The sequence below is a fragment of the Sturnira hondurensis genome, unplaced genomic scaffold (assembly GCF_014824575.4).
Source record: "Sturnira hondurensis isolate 20B ecotype Veracruz unplaced genomic scaffold, ASM1482457v3 Scaffold0024822, whole genome shotgun sequence".
Classification (NCBI taxonomy): domain Eukaryota; kingdom Metazoa; phylum Chordata; class Mammalia; order Chiroptera; family Phyllostomidae; genus Sturnira; species Sturnira hondurensis.
The window spans coordinates 7,720,695-7,735,082 of NW_028097453.1; the positions used below are offsets into that span (position 1 = coordinate 7,720,695).

The following is a 14,388-nucleotide window of genomic DNA, read 5'->3' on the forward strand; positions in this document are numbered from 1 at the left end:
CCGTCACTTTGTCTCTCTAGGACTTTCCCATTTCTGAACATGTCATATAGATGAAACCATATGATGTGTGACTTTTTGCCTGTTTTTCTTCACATTAGTATAATGTTTCAAAGGCTCATCCATGGTGTAGCATGTAGCATTTCATTTTTTTCCACAGCTGAATGAGATTCATCACATTGATATACTAAACTTTGTATATCCATTCCTCAGTTAGTGAAGATTTGGAATGTTTCTACTTTTGGGATATTATGATTATTCATAGACAAGAATTTGTATAGACATATGTTTTCAATTTTCTTGGATGCATAAGTAGGAGCAGTTGCTAGACCATATGTTTAATCTTTTGAATACCTACTTTGGTTTATTCATCTTGAAAATGGAGATAACTGTATTTTATAAAGGTTCAAGTAGTCAGAGCCCCCAGGGTCACAAGGAAGAGTATTTACAGTGAATGATACTTTTTAGAAAGATCCTTCAGGGACTTGCGTAGAAGTGGAAGTCCTTTGTCAGTCACAAGGTAATCCCGTGTTCATCTAGTGTCATGATTAAGGCCCTGAGGAGGATGTAATTATATCCAATTAATTTTGTAAGACAAGCCCAAGTCATCCAAAACAACCAGAAGTTGAATTTTTGTATTCCTGCAACCAAGAATTTATCAGAAAAGCACAGGGACTCCCAGACACGTAGATGTATTATAAATAAAATATTTGTATTTCACACATACCACCCCCCTCCTTCTCCCTGCCCCATTCCTCCTGTCTACCCCTGTCCTCCATTCCAGAACAAGCTGGGCTCCTGGGTTTGATCCCACTGGATTCTAAGGAGTAGGAAATATTGTCCATTTGCATGCTCTTTTTACAGAGCTGTTTTGAAAACATGACAGTTGGCAAAGGTATGGGTTGAACAGTCTATTGGGGGGCCATCCTTGGATCCCAGTCATCATTGCTGCTTTTGTCTTGGAAATATGTCCTTTATACTCACTCATCTCCTTTTTTAATTTCTGCACAAGGCAGCCAGAGCTGTCAGCCTGAATTGCCCGCTATCTTTAGGGTTCAGCTTTAGAGAGCTGATCGGGTATTCTGAGATTCTTCAAAGAATTATAGCTCTCTCATTGGTGCCTCTTCTGGTAGTATTGTTTCTATGGAAAAAAAAATATGTTTCAAACATAGAATCTCAGAACAGCTAGGATCTTAAAAGTTTTTTAGAGCTAACTACTCCTACGTGATGTGTGAAGACTTTTAACAAAATTCCCAGCCAAGATGGAGGCATAGGTAGATACACTTTGCCTCCTCCTACAGCCAAAAGAAAGACAACAAATTTAAAAACAAAAGATAACCAGAACTGCCAGAAAATCGAACTGTATGGAAGTCCGACAACCAAGGAGTTAAAGAAGAACCATTCATTCCGATGGTAAGAGGGGCAGAGATGGGCAGCTGGGGAGGAGAGGAGACATGGCGAGATGGCAGGGGCTGGAGGACTGAGTGGGTGAAACAGTGAGTGGCAGACGAGGTGGTCCCACTTGTGTGCAAGACAGACCCCACAACCCAGGGTTCCAGCGTGAGGAAATAAATCCTCAAAACCTCTGGATAAAAATCTATGGGTGTTGTGGCAATGGGAGAAACTCCCAGCCTCACAAGAGAGTTTTCCTGGAGAGACCCACAGGGTCCTAGAATGTACACAAACCCTCTCACCCGAGAATCAGCACCAGAAGGGCCCAGTTTGCTTGTGGGTAACGGAGGAAGTGACTGAGAGCCCACCGAGAGCCGAGCAAGTGGCATTGTTCCCTCTCGGTCCCCTCCCCCACAGACAGTGCCACAACCCAGCTAGTGGGTTGCCCCACCCTAGCAAATGCCTATGAGCCCCCTTGAACATAATGGGCTGCTTAGACCAAAAAATATGGCCCAAATGAAAGAATAGATCAAAGCTCCAAAATAGAACTAAGCAATGAAGAGATAGCCAACCTGTCAGATGCACAGCTCAAAATACTGGTGATCAGAATGCTTACAAAAATGGTTGAGTATGGTCACAATACAGAGGAAAAAGTGAAAGCTATGCAAAGTGAAATAAAGCAAATATACAGGAACCAACAGTGAAGGGAAGGAAACTGGGACTATCATCATGATCTGGACCAGAAAGAAGAAATAAACGTTCAACCATAATAGAATGAAGAAACAAGAATTCAAAAAAAAATGAGGAGAGGCTTAGGAACCTCCAGGACAACTTGAAACATTCCAACATCCGAATCATTGGGGTGCAAGAAAGAGAAGAGCAAGAGTGAGAAATTGACAATTTATTTGAAAAAATAAAGAAGGAGAACTTCCCCAATCTTGTAAAGGTAATAAACTTCCAGGAAATCCAGGAAGCTCAGAGAGTCCCAAAGAAGCAGGACTGGAGGATGCACACACCAAAGCACATCATAATTACATGACTGAAGATTAAAGATAAGGAGAGAATCTTGAAAGCAGCAGGAAGAAAGGAGAGTTACCTACGAATGAGTGCCCATAGGACTGTCATCCAGTTTCTCAAAAGAAACCTTTCAGGCAAGAAGGGGCTGGAAAGAAGTATTCCAAGTCCTGAAAAGCAAGAACCTACATCCAAGATTACTCTATCCAGCAAAGCTGTAATTTAGAATGGAAGGACAGATAAAGTGCTTCCCAGATAAGGTCAAGTTAGAAGAGTTCATCATCACCAAGCCCTTATTATATGAAATGTTAAAGGGACTTATCTAAGAAAAAGAAGATAAAAAATAGGAACAGTAAAATGACAACAAACTCACAACTATCAACCACTGAACCTAAAAACAAAAACAAACTAAGCAAACAATTAGAACAGGAACAGAATCACAGAAATGGAGATCACGTGGAAGCTTATTGGCAGGGAGGGGGCAGGGAGGAGAATGGGGGCAAAGGTACAGGGAATAAGAATAAATGGTCAGTACGAAATAGACAGGTGGAGGATATACTGTAAGAATAGTATAGGAAATGGAGAAGCCAAAGAACTTATAAGTATGGCTCATGGTCATGAACTAAAGGAGAGGAATGCTGGTGGGAGGGGGGTGCAAGGCAGAGGGGGAAAAAGGAGAGAAAAAAGTCAGACAACTGTAATAGCATAATCAATAAAATATACTTAAAAAGATTTTAAACAATATCCTCGACAAGAGGTTCTTTAAGGTTTCAATTGTATCCCTTTTGTGACAGGAAATTTACTCTCTCATAATGTACCTTCTCAATAAGTATTTGATGTGTGAATGTGTGAATGGAGTGTGGCAATAAGTTCACTGCATCCAGTTCCACTGGCGAGTTTATCCTTGTATCTAGTTGATGAATACCTCCCTATAATTTCTTGTTTTGTTCCCTTTTAAATCGTTTTTTAAAAATTGTGGGCTATTTTACAAATGGCAGGAATGTACAAAGAATAATAAAATACTCTCCATGTATCCAATATTTAAATTTTACCAAATATTATTTTCACTCTTTGCTGCAGATTAAAAAACAAAAGTTAGTGTTTCAGATACATTTACAAGCTTCTTAGTAGCCTGCCAGTCTGTCTCCTGACTCCTTTTCTACAGTTAACTACTTGTAAGTAATCTTCTAAAGTTACCCAATTAGAAAATAGCAGAGCTTGGATTTGAACCTAGGTCTCCTTGGTTCAAAAGCTTTTGCTCTTTCCACAGTGCCCAGCTACTTCCCCTAGAGAAATATGCATAATAGTGATCATATTTATTGCCTATTTGTAAATGAATAGTAAGTACAATGTTAGAGGTTACTTAAAACACTATTCTCCTGTTTCTGTGTTTATGTTACTTTAGAATATTTTTCGCAAAGATATGAATTATCACGGACATCAAATTAATAGAGTTTAAGATGGGAAAGTGTTGCTATATTTGAAGAAAACGTGCCAATTAAGATAGTAATCATTTTTAGTTGAGTGGAACTTTATTTTTAGGAGAGAGAATGGTAAAAGACAAATATGTTTTCAGAAATTTCCATTCAAAAACCTTTCTGGGGGTGTGAATGCAATTAGGCAAATATGAAACCGAGGTTTTTTTGAAGGCTGACTTGACAGTTGTTTATTATGTTACTGGGGCATGACATACAGTGGCTGGCTTGTAATCCTCCTGCTACTGTTGGTGTTGATTGAGTCCCTATCAGAGTCTTATTTCCAGTTTGAGCTAATACATTAAGAAGCAGTGAGCCCTGGCTGAGCAGGTCGGTTGGTTAGAGCGCCTTCCCAATACACCAAGGTCGCCGGTTTGATCCCAGGTCAGGGCACATACAAGGAGCAACCAATGAATGCATAAATAAGTGAAACAACAAATCAGTGTTTTTCTCTCTCTCTCTCAAAAAATAAAAAAAGCAGAAGAAGCAGTGGGAAGAAGAAATTAAGGAAAAGGTAGAGGAGAACCATTAGTGTTTGAAAAAAATATTTTGAGGGAAGAGCACAGATTTTCAATGCACTGTCTGCAAAAGGAAGAACAAGGATAGGACCGCTAACCTTGCTCAAGAACCCACAGTGTTTATTTCCTAAGTAATGAAGAGTTTGCGAAGACACATAGGCCTGGGCCCTGCCCACGAGAGGACCTCATTTACTAGGTCTAGCGTGCATCCCAGGCATGTGCACTTTTGTTTATTAAAACTACAAAAAACAAATACAAGCAACCACGAACCAAACATTCATCCTGGTAAGCAGTTCCTGGCCCTACCCCCCCCCCCCCCCACTGCCTTTCTCCTCACCCTTTGTCCAAATTGAGAGCCAGGATGTACCCAGAAGAACAACTCAGGCTCTGGAACCCTGATTTTCCAGATCTCCCGAAAATGGTTCTTCCCTTCCCATCCTCTCTGTTTCTCCATCACAGGACAGTCGTGCCCTTTCAGCCCATTGGCTCTCTGCACCTCTGCTAAAGTTCCACCCACCTAGATCGCCTTGCATTTTCCCACCCAGCCTAGCCACACCTGATTCATCCTTTAAGGATGAGAGGCCAGTTCTCTGTGGAACCTCCTGACAGCTCTCCTCCTAATTGCTATAGTTTTTACCATGTGTGCAGTTCCTACTGTCCTTCAGTTGTAATTTGTCATATGTTATATCTCACTTTTTCATAATCTTATACAAAGTTCAGTTTCTATGTTGGGTACTGAAATTAGTCTGTTAGAATAACTTACTTCACTTATAACCTTTTTATAAAGAAGAAGGTCTTAGGATATGCTCTTCATCCTAAAACATCTCTATAATTTAGTATACAGATTAAGTTCTTTTAGAATTAAATCTGGTGAGTTCAAAGTCAATACATTAATGATTCACCATTCTTTTACCCAACAAATACTTATTGAGCACCTGCTATGCACCAGGTACCAATCTTGGTGCTGGTGATACAGCAGTGAACAAACCAGGCAAAAATCCTGGCGTTTGCATGCTAGTGGGAAGAGACAGACAAGAAACAAAATAGAAAGGAATATATAATTTATTTTTATTTTTTATTTTATTTTCAGAGAGAGGGAAGGGAGGGAGAAAGAGAGGGAGAGAAACATTGATGTGTGAGAGATACATCAATCAGTTGCCTCTCTCATGCCCCCAATTGGGGACCTGGCCCGAAACTCAGGCATATGCCCTGACTGGGAATCGAACTGGCGACCTTTTGGTTCACAGGCCAGTGCTCAATCCACTGAGCCACACACCAGCCAGGGCAGGTAAATATATTTTAGATGATGACTGTGCTATGGAAGAAAAAAAAACAATGGAGATATGGAGTTCTAAGGTGAGACATACAGTGAGTTACAGTTTTAAATATCTAAAGAAAGACCATACCACACAGAGGATTAACAAGCTCGAAGGCTCTGAGGAAGGAGGCTGTTTACTGTGTTTGAGAAACAGCAAAGAGAAACAGTGTGGCTGGCACAGAATGTGTAGGGGGAGAGGAGGAGGAAACAAGTAAAAGACAAAGTGAGGAGAGATGAGGGCCTTGGGCCTTATGGACTAATGAAATGATTCAGCGTTTCACTCTAAATTAGATGGGACGCCAATGGGAGTTCCCGGCAGAGGAGTAATCTGACTTATTTTAAACATATCACTGTGACTGCTGAGCTAAAAACAGATTATGGGGGAGCAAGGGTGGGAGAAGGAACACCCATGAGAGGGCGATTCAGATAATTTAGGAGAGAGATCATAGTATCTTGGCCCAGAGTGGTACAGGTGCTAGTGCTAGAGGTGAAATAGCTGGAGTTTGTAAACACAGACAGATACATTGAAAGTAGAAATAATAAGAATTACAGATAGGTGAGATGAGGTGTATGAGGAAAAATAGACAAGAATACACTCAAAGGTTTTAACCCAAGCAACTGCAAGTATTGAGTCGTTACAGATCGAAGTGAGGTCCAGTGAGGAAGGAACAGACACACTGGGCAAGATCAGGAGTTCGGTTCAAGTGGAAATCTCTGCCAGGAAGTTAGACATAGACTGGGGTTCAGGACTAAGGTCAAGATGGGTGCATACACCTAGAAATTTAAATGAACAAAACACCATTTTTCTACAGTAATCATTCTAGCAAGTGTAGTTTCTTTGGAACTATTGGAACAAACCTTTCTACATTATTGGCAATTTGGTTCACAAATTGCTAGCTTATAGCTAGCCCTATAAGCAAGCTAGCCCGTATAACAAATGTACTTAGCAAAAATGTGAAATATGTTGAACTTGCCCGTTCATCAATTCAACAAATATTTAGGGAGTCCCTCCTAATACTATGTGATGAGAATACACAGGCACAAAGTGCGTTCTCAGCACATTCTGGTCTGGCTGAGGTGGTTGTTACACAGGCTGTAGAGGGAGCTGAAAGTTACTGGAGAGGCCTTCTTGGTTGTCGTGGGAGTGGAATGAAGGTAGAAATACATGTGCCATAAGTCCTTTCTTGGACAGCTTTCAGACTAGTTGGAGAAACAGAAATACACAAGTACAATGTCTCGAAAAGGTGTGCATGACCCTTCAAGACAACAGAAAAGCAATATCATGAGGCAGCATGCGAACACTTGCCCAATGCAAACATTTATCTTAGGAGCTCAAAAGAAGATGAAATCTTCCCAGGCTGGGGTAGCGGGGACTGCTTTGTGCAAGTGCAACTCCGAATGAAGTTTCCTGTCATCAGCCCAGTGAGAATTAATCACTTTGTCTTCTGGGTTCCCACAGATTTCAGTGCATTTCAGACCCGAGGTGCAAATGTCAGTGTGGCCTGACATCAGCTCAGTGGACCACCCCCAGGAAGAGAAGTTAGACTCGATAACATCAGCCTGTGTCACACGTAGCGATGGTGCCATTACTTTGTGAAACTTCCACTTCACTTCCGGGTGTGCTAGACTGCAGTATAAAGTGTAAAAAGTGTCACTAACACAAGCCTGGAGGAGAATGTTGTAAAACAGGCACCTCTATTTATGTAGTTCTCTGAGGGTTGGGACTGTCTTCACCTTCATGTCCCTCATGCCCGATGTACCACCTGGTGGGGACTCAGGAGATGTTGCTCAGAATCATTATGAAGAGTTAAGAGAGAATTAGAAGAATGAAGAGCAGGTGGGTTGGGGAGAAAGTGAGAACTTGGATTAAGTTAAATTTCTCAGTCTCCTTTACCGTGGATGTTAATATTAATTTTTTTCAGCCTATTATTGACTGCAATCAAAAACCTGCGTCTGGCGTGTGTCTCCCGGTCAGTCACTTTCGGTGTCCTGAGTGATGTGATATAAATAACACTTCCTGCTAACGTTGCAGCTGTCAGTCAAGGATCTTAAGTTGCGTTAGGAACAGGATCTGGTGGCGAGCGCTTAGCTCCACTTGGCAGGTGCCAGAGTTAAGAACCAGGGACTGACCGACAACTCTGAGCTCCAGGCTGCGGCCTCCCGCCCTCCGTCCCCTCCCCCGCCCCCGCCTTTTCCCTTGGTCCCTTGAGGGGAGGAGCCTTTGACCCTGGCGTTTTCTGAACTTGCGCAACTGGTAAACAGAACTTGTTTTCTGAGCTTGCGCAACTGGTAAACAAAACTTGCAAAGATCCCAGTGGTGCGCTCTTTTCTCTGGTGTGTCTAGGGGAGCTCATGGTAATAAAGGGTATTGATTTAAGCGGCACCGAAAAGTCAGGGGAGAAAAACTGGGAAGGAACTGATTAGAGGTGAGCGTCGGGGTCATCAGAGGGAGTTAGGGACCCCTCTGGCTAGCAGCCCTGTAAGATTTCCACCTGACAGAAGGGGCTTTTTGACACGTGATCACCATTTGGTGTACAAGTCTTCTTCATTTCTTGCTTTTGGCCACATTCGGTTGAGTTTTATTATGCAAACCAGACACCGGGGGCTTAAACACCGCCCCCCGCCCACCTACGCCCTCCCTTTCCCTGTCTTATTTGAAACCCCACCGTCTCCTTGAATTACTCCCGTTCCCCATTTCCTGGAAGCTTCTAGGGGTCGCTGCGCTCTCTTTTCCGAGACGCCGCTAACTGCCTGCAGTTGGACCCGCGAGGCTCTGGCGGGCTGGCAGCTCGGAGTCCTGGCCTGGAGTCGGGTTACACCACTTGTGTCTGAGTTCACGCAGCATGTTCCTCTGTCAGGGATTCCGCAAATATCTCCCCGAGGTAAAAAAGGAAAGTGCGCTGCGCTCCAGCACCCAGAGCAGTGAGCCCGGTCCCAGGTCCCCGAGACAGCACGAGCCACCGGGCCATGTCGCCGTAGCCTCGCAGCCCCCGGCCACTCGCTTCATGCCACGGTGCAGCCGCACCACGTTCCTGGGGTGAAGGGGTGACTGGGCCAGCTCCTCCCCATGGGTTGCCCACCATGTCTAATGGATATCGCACTCTGTCCCAGCACCTCAATGACCTGAAGAAGGAGAACTTCAGCCTCAAGCTGCGCATTTACTTCCTGGAGGAGCGCATGCAGCAGAAGTATGAGGCCAGCCGGGAGGACATCTACAGGCGGGTGAGTGCGGGAGCGCGGGCGCCGCTGGGGCCGCGCGTGGGTATCCCAGGCTCTTCCTGGCCGTGTGGATGAGTGAGGGAGGTGGGTTCCGGGCCTGGACCGCTCACCTTGACGCCGTGTGACCTTGGACAAGCCCATGCCACTTGCTTTGTGCCTGTTTTCTCTCTGTGAAGACAGGGAGCTGGATTAAATCAGAGGCTCTCAGACTCCGGTGTGGAACTTTGCAGAACAAATCCAGTGGCCTTGGGAGCTGGTTAAAATGTAGATTCCAGCCTCACCCCCCAGGGATTATGACTTAGTAATGGGTGGGGAGCTTAGAAATGTGCATTTTAAAATGAGCCCCACGGGTGACTGAGCCAGAAGTTGCCAGGTCACACACACCGATGGAGAAGGGCCCCTTCTAGCTCTGGGCCAGGGAGGCAGAGAATGATGCTGTGGAGAAAAGGGCAGCGGCTGGGGGCATTTCTGCTGCTTGAGAAATTCGTGCTTGTTTGAGAAGATCACGATGCAGATAAACTTTAAGACAGAATCTTAGGCATTTTCGGTCGTGGCAATAGGCAACCTTAAAATGAAGGAGAGTGGGGAGGGGAAATGGTGGCTTCCCCAGGGAGGGCTGTCTTGACTGACAGCTGAGTGATTGGGGTAGGGGAGGGAGAGGGGGGTTGGCTGTGCTGAGAGTGGGATGAGACAGCACCTTGGTAAGAGGACTTCGGGCTGCAGGTCACAGGGATTAAGCGTCCTAACTGGTTTCCACAATATTGGTCTCCAGGGCCCTCTCAGTGTCTGGACAGGCACTGAAGTGGCCTGAGTGACCTGGAGCTGGTCACCCGTGACTTTATCGTAGGTTCTAAATCTCCGGCTGTTGCCATCAGGAGACTACAGCCATGATCATTGTCCGTGTGGGCTCTGGAAGGCATTACAGGCTGCTCGCCCGTATCTGGAGCAGAGGAGTGACTAGTGTCCATGAAACCCGAGTGATTATTTGGCAAATCAACTAATGTGAACAGCCAGCCTGGGGCAGGGGTTAGCCCTATTTTCTTTCTTTCCTGGATTTCTATGCTTTAAAAGGAATTTTCCCCAAACTGGTCCACAGTTACCTTTCATCTTTTCTATGGGCTAAGTAGGGATGTGCCCTGTTGGAGCTGCCAGGTGTGGCGGAGGATGTTGCTGAGGGACAGTTGGTGGCTCAGAGAGATGAGAGGGGGAGGCAGTCTTTGCTTCTGAGTAGAGCTAGGGGGTGAATTGGGTTGCTGTGTGTTGCAGACCGCTCTGCCTGGTTCTAGGAACTGTATCTCAACTCCCTGTGGCTAAGGTCTGGCGACGACCTCTGGAATGTGAGTCGAAGGAGACAACACTTGTCTCTGGTAGCAAACGCTGCCTCAGTTTCCTCCCCCTGTCCCCAAAGCTTGGTCGGAAGTCAGTGACGGGTAAGACCCCTCACAGTGGGGGGCAACCTAAGTCAGACCTGATCACTTGGGAGGCCTTAAGGACTGGGGGGTGGGCTGTGACAGGGAGCAATGGACTCTCCCCAGCCCCCTCTGGCTTTGACATAGCCTGAGTCCCCTGTCCTCTGGGAGAAGCTCTTCCTGGCTCTAATCCCCTTAAGCCTGAATACCTGTTGGGGAGGGGTGCAGCTCCTTGCCTTCCTAGAGCAGTCCTGAGAAACAATCTGGTATCACAAAGACTTCCTGATAAACCTGTGAAATCTGCTCTGCTAAGAGTGCTTTCATTCATATGTTAAGGTTTCAAGCAGGAAACCCTAAAACTCTGTTCCTGACAGACTCTGAAGCCCTGAGATTTCTTTGAAATGCTATCTACTGTTTGATCCTTGCAGCCCTGTATTCCTGTGTATTACAACCCAATAAAAGGCCCTGGAGGAGGGGTCTCGGGGGCCTTTTTCTCCTCGGAGAAACTGGCCGCTGCTGGCCTTTTTCCCTGAGAAACTGGCCACTGCTCACTTCTCCTCCCCAAGCAGATCACATCATGTCTCAGTCATATTTACTCTCATCCGTGGCGGCTGGGGGGACTTGCGAGGAAAGTCGCCCCCACAGCCGTGCAGAGAGAGGAGCGTTTTTCTGTTGACTGTCCCCAAAGCAAGGCAGAGAGAAGAGTAGTTTCTTAGACGGTGGGACTCACTTCATCTCCCCATGTGCTCTGCAGTGAGCACTGGGGGTGGGGTGTGCCGGGCACTGCTGTACTGGAGCAGTGGGATGAAGGTTGTAGGAGGTGCCCTGGCCGGGTGGCTCAGTTGGTGGGGGCGTCGTCCCCGTCCACCAACAGGTTTTGGGTTCAATCCCCAGTCAGGGCACATACAAAAGGAGGTAACTGACCAATGTTTCTTTCTCTTTCAAAAAAAAAAATGGTTATAGGAGCTGCTGTGGGGAGGGGAGGGAGTGGTCATGGGACATTGTCACGTGCAGAGGTGACAACCATTTTGTGAGACCAATGTTGCCACTAGTCCCATTTAGGAAGCAGACATGGCCCTGTCTCTTCTCAGTGTTAAGTACAGTCAGGCAGCTACTGGCACCGCTTGATTTGAAGGATCTCAAACTACTGTGTCGCCGTATTTCCCTTCTCACCAGGTCTTTGTTCATTCTACCTGTCACTTACTCATCCCATTTGCCAATGACTTGGGAAAAACTGAAGCCTTAAGTTAAAATGCTCTTATTCGGGAAACAGAACATAAAGCCATGAATAATCATTAACTCCATAATTGGAATTATTATCTCACACGACATAGCGATGAGGGAGTGATGGAGACCAGGGTGGTTTTGTTTTGATGGAAGGACAAGGACTTAGAAAACCAGCACATCAGGAGCCCTGGACAACCAGGGGACGTGGCAGGTTCGTGGCAGGTAATTGAACCTCTTGGGGCTTGTTCCAGGCCTTGCAGAACTGACATTAAGAGCATTTGCACTCCACAACAGACACTAAAAGTTATTTGTTGAGAGTGTGAATAAACAATCTTTATGGCTGTTTTTAATACTACTTTGTTTCGACTCCTCTTTGATGAACACCCAAACTTTGCAGACATTCCTTTCTGCAAATGTTCTAATGAACACCAACTTTCTCTGACCTGTGCATTTCCCACAGATATTGTTTCTTTGTTTAAGAGATTCCTGGTTTGAGACTTGAGCCTCATTTTATTTTTTATTAGAAATACAGCCATAAAGATTAACTAAAAAGATATTCAACCACTTTGTTAAACTTCATAGCTTCATACATATACAAAGGGGTACTAGTTATGTGTCCGCTGGCAGTAATAGTGATTATGATATTTTAAAATGAGGAAGAGATTTAGTTCTTTTAATCTCACCCTCAAATATTCCCATGAATGTGTTGTTATGAAAGGGGAGACCTCCCCATCCCACCCAGCTTCTTTAGTTCCTATAACTGCACTAATTGACACGAAACTAGATCAACAGGGAAAAAAACATGTGTATGAGAGGGTCACAATATGATGCCCAGGTCATAAAACGAGGCTCAGCCCTAACCAGTGTGGCTCAGTTGACTGGGCACTGTGCAGCCAAGTGAAAGGTCGCTGGTTCTATTCCCAGCCAGGGTGTGTGCCTGGGTTGCTGGTTTGGTCCCTGGTTGGGGCACATATGTGAGGCAGCCGATCAATGTTTCTCACAGCATTGCTTCCCACCCTCTCATTTCCCCTCCCTTCCCTGCGCTCTAAAAATAAATAAATAAATAAATAAAATCTTAAAAAAAAATAAAACAAGGCTCAAACAAATTCTCAAACCATGCATCTTTTAAACAAAGAAACAGTATCTGTGAGAAATTTGCAGGTCAGAGAAACTTGGTGTTTGTTAGAAAAGAACCTTTGCAAAGTTTGGGTGTTCATCAAAGAGGAATTGAAACAAAGTGGTATCAGAAACGCACCAACAAGATTTGTTTACACAGACTTTTCAGTTCTGAGTTGTTTAACTCTAGTGATAAGGGGGGTCGTCCAGGTGGGGGAAGACACCTTCCACCCTGGAGATTTATTTTCTGCATTCAGTGAGACGGAGAGTGTCAAGGTGCCCTTCAGGTACCCACTGCAACTGTAATTCAAAGTAACCAATACGCTGTTGTGGGATATTTTGGGGTGTCCTGTCCTGGGCCCCAGGGGTGTCTCACGTTCACTCTTTTTAGTCACATTATGACTCCTTCCACAAGATTAGGTTGATTAAATAACAGTAGTGTAGGTGAAGAGACATCAAGGGTGACATGCATTGCATCATCATGTGCTAAGTCACATGACTCAGATTTTTTTTTAGTGTTGGAAGGACACTTCCTTGAATAGAGTAAAAACATTAAATCACACCAACTGAGTTAGAATCTGCAATAATTTGGGTGTTGTATGCATGATTCTTTTAAATAAAACTAATGTTTGAGAAACATGTAAGTTGGTTGTAGAGAGTAATTATTATTTTACATATTTCTGCCAGTTTATATTTTGTTGAGATGTTTGTACTTAGCAGTGAAAAATTACTGTGTGAAGGAGAGACAGTGGAGCTTTTGACAATGATGACAGCAGAGAAGGGAAGTATGGGAAACTGAAGGAGAAAAGGGTTGGAGCGAGAGGGTTTTGTTTTTCCGAGTGGCAAGTAGTTGATTAAGGGAGAAGCTAAAATAGATGCAATTCATAAGGATTTTGATTAATTGTAAGAGAAGTGTTAAGAGTTATATGAAAACCTAGGAGGATCAACCTCCAAGCAAGTAAATAAAAAAAGAGTTTCTCTTTTTCAAGCTGTTCAGAGAATTCAGAAATAATCAACACATGCTAACCATGGACTAATAAAATTGTATTAAATTAATATGAAAATTGGTTCTGTGAGAGTGGGTACTTTTCTGCTGAGTGTTTAAATCATCCTTTAAGCTTCAGTTTTTGTAAATAACTAAAAACAAACAGAATGAGACTACTTACCTTCAGCACAGAAAAACTGGTGCATGTACCTACCTGATTAAGTACCACTGCCCCCTCTTGGTAGCAAATAGTAATTGTAAGTTCAGTTTGGGGGGAAAGCAATTTGGAACCCGTAACCAAAGAAAGAAACCATTGCAGTACAGGTAGGTCCTGATTCTGGAGCAAAGTAAAGAGAGAAATTGCTGTGACTGGCCCACAGCTGAGTATGGCCTCTCCTGTGGAGAAGGGCTTGTTCGCATTTCTGGACTGCAGCTGCTCCGGGAAATAATTTCTGGGTGGCAACTTGGTTGATTTCCTCGATGTTGATGAATCTTGCATCTTCTCATTGTAGCTGAGTGTGTACCACTAGAAATACGTTCAGCCCTGGAATTTATGAAATCTACTGCTGTGTGGAAAACACCCAACCCCCAAACAATGCACAAAGACACCATCCACTGTGTTTTGCCTTCCAGTGACTATTTATGTGTTAAACTTCAGTGCATTATTATTAAGGTGCTTTTAAACAGATTCTAGAATGGAATTTAAAATCTGACCGGG

The 14,388-nt window shown here is 44.3% G+C and overlaps 1 protein-coding gene across 14 annotated transcripts in view; it reads left to right on the forward strand.

Annotated features, from left to right (window-relative positions):
* PDE4DIP (phosphodiesterase 4D interacting protein) overlaps positions 1 to 14,388 on the forward strand; it is a 203,720-nt gene that overhangs the window by 60,170 nt on the left and 129,162 nt on the right. For 8 of the 14 annotated variants that reach the window (XM_037038745.1, XM_037038765.1, XM_037038746.1 and 5 more), the window contains exon 4: positions 8,826 to 8,936. In XM_037038745.1, the coding sequence (XP_036894640.1) occupies positions 8,826 to 8,936 (111 nt within the window). The other 6 variants (XM_037038760.1, XM_037038762.1, XM_037038766.1 and 3 more) reach the window with 4 other exon arrangements.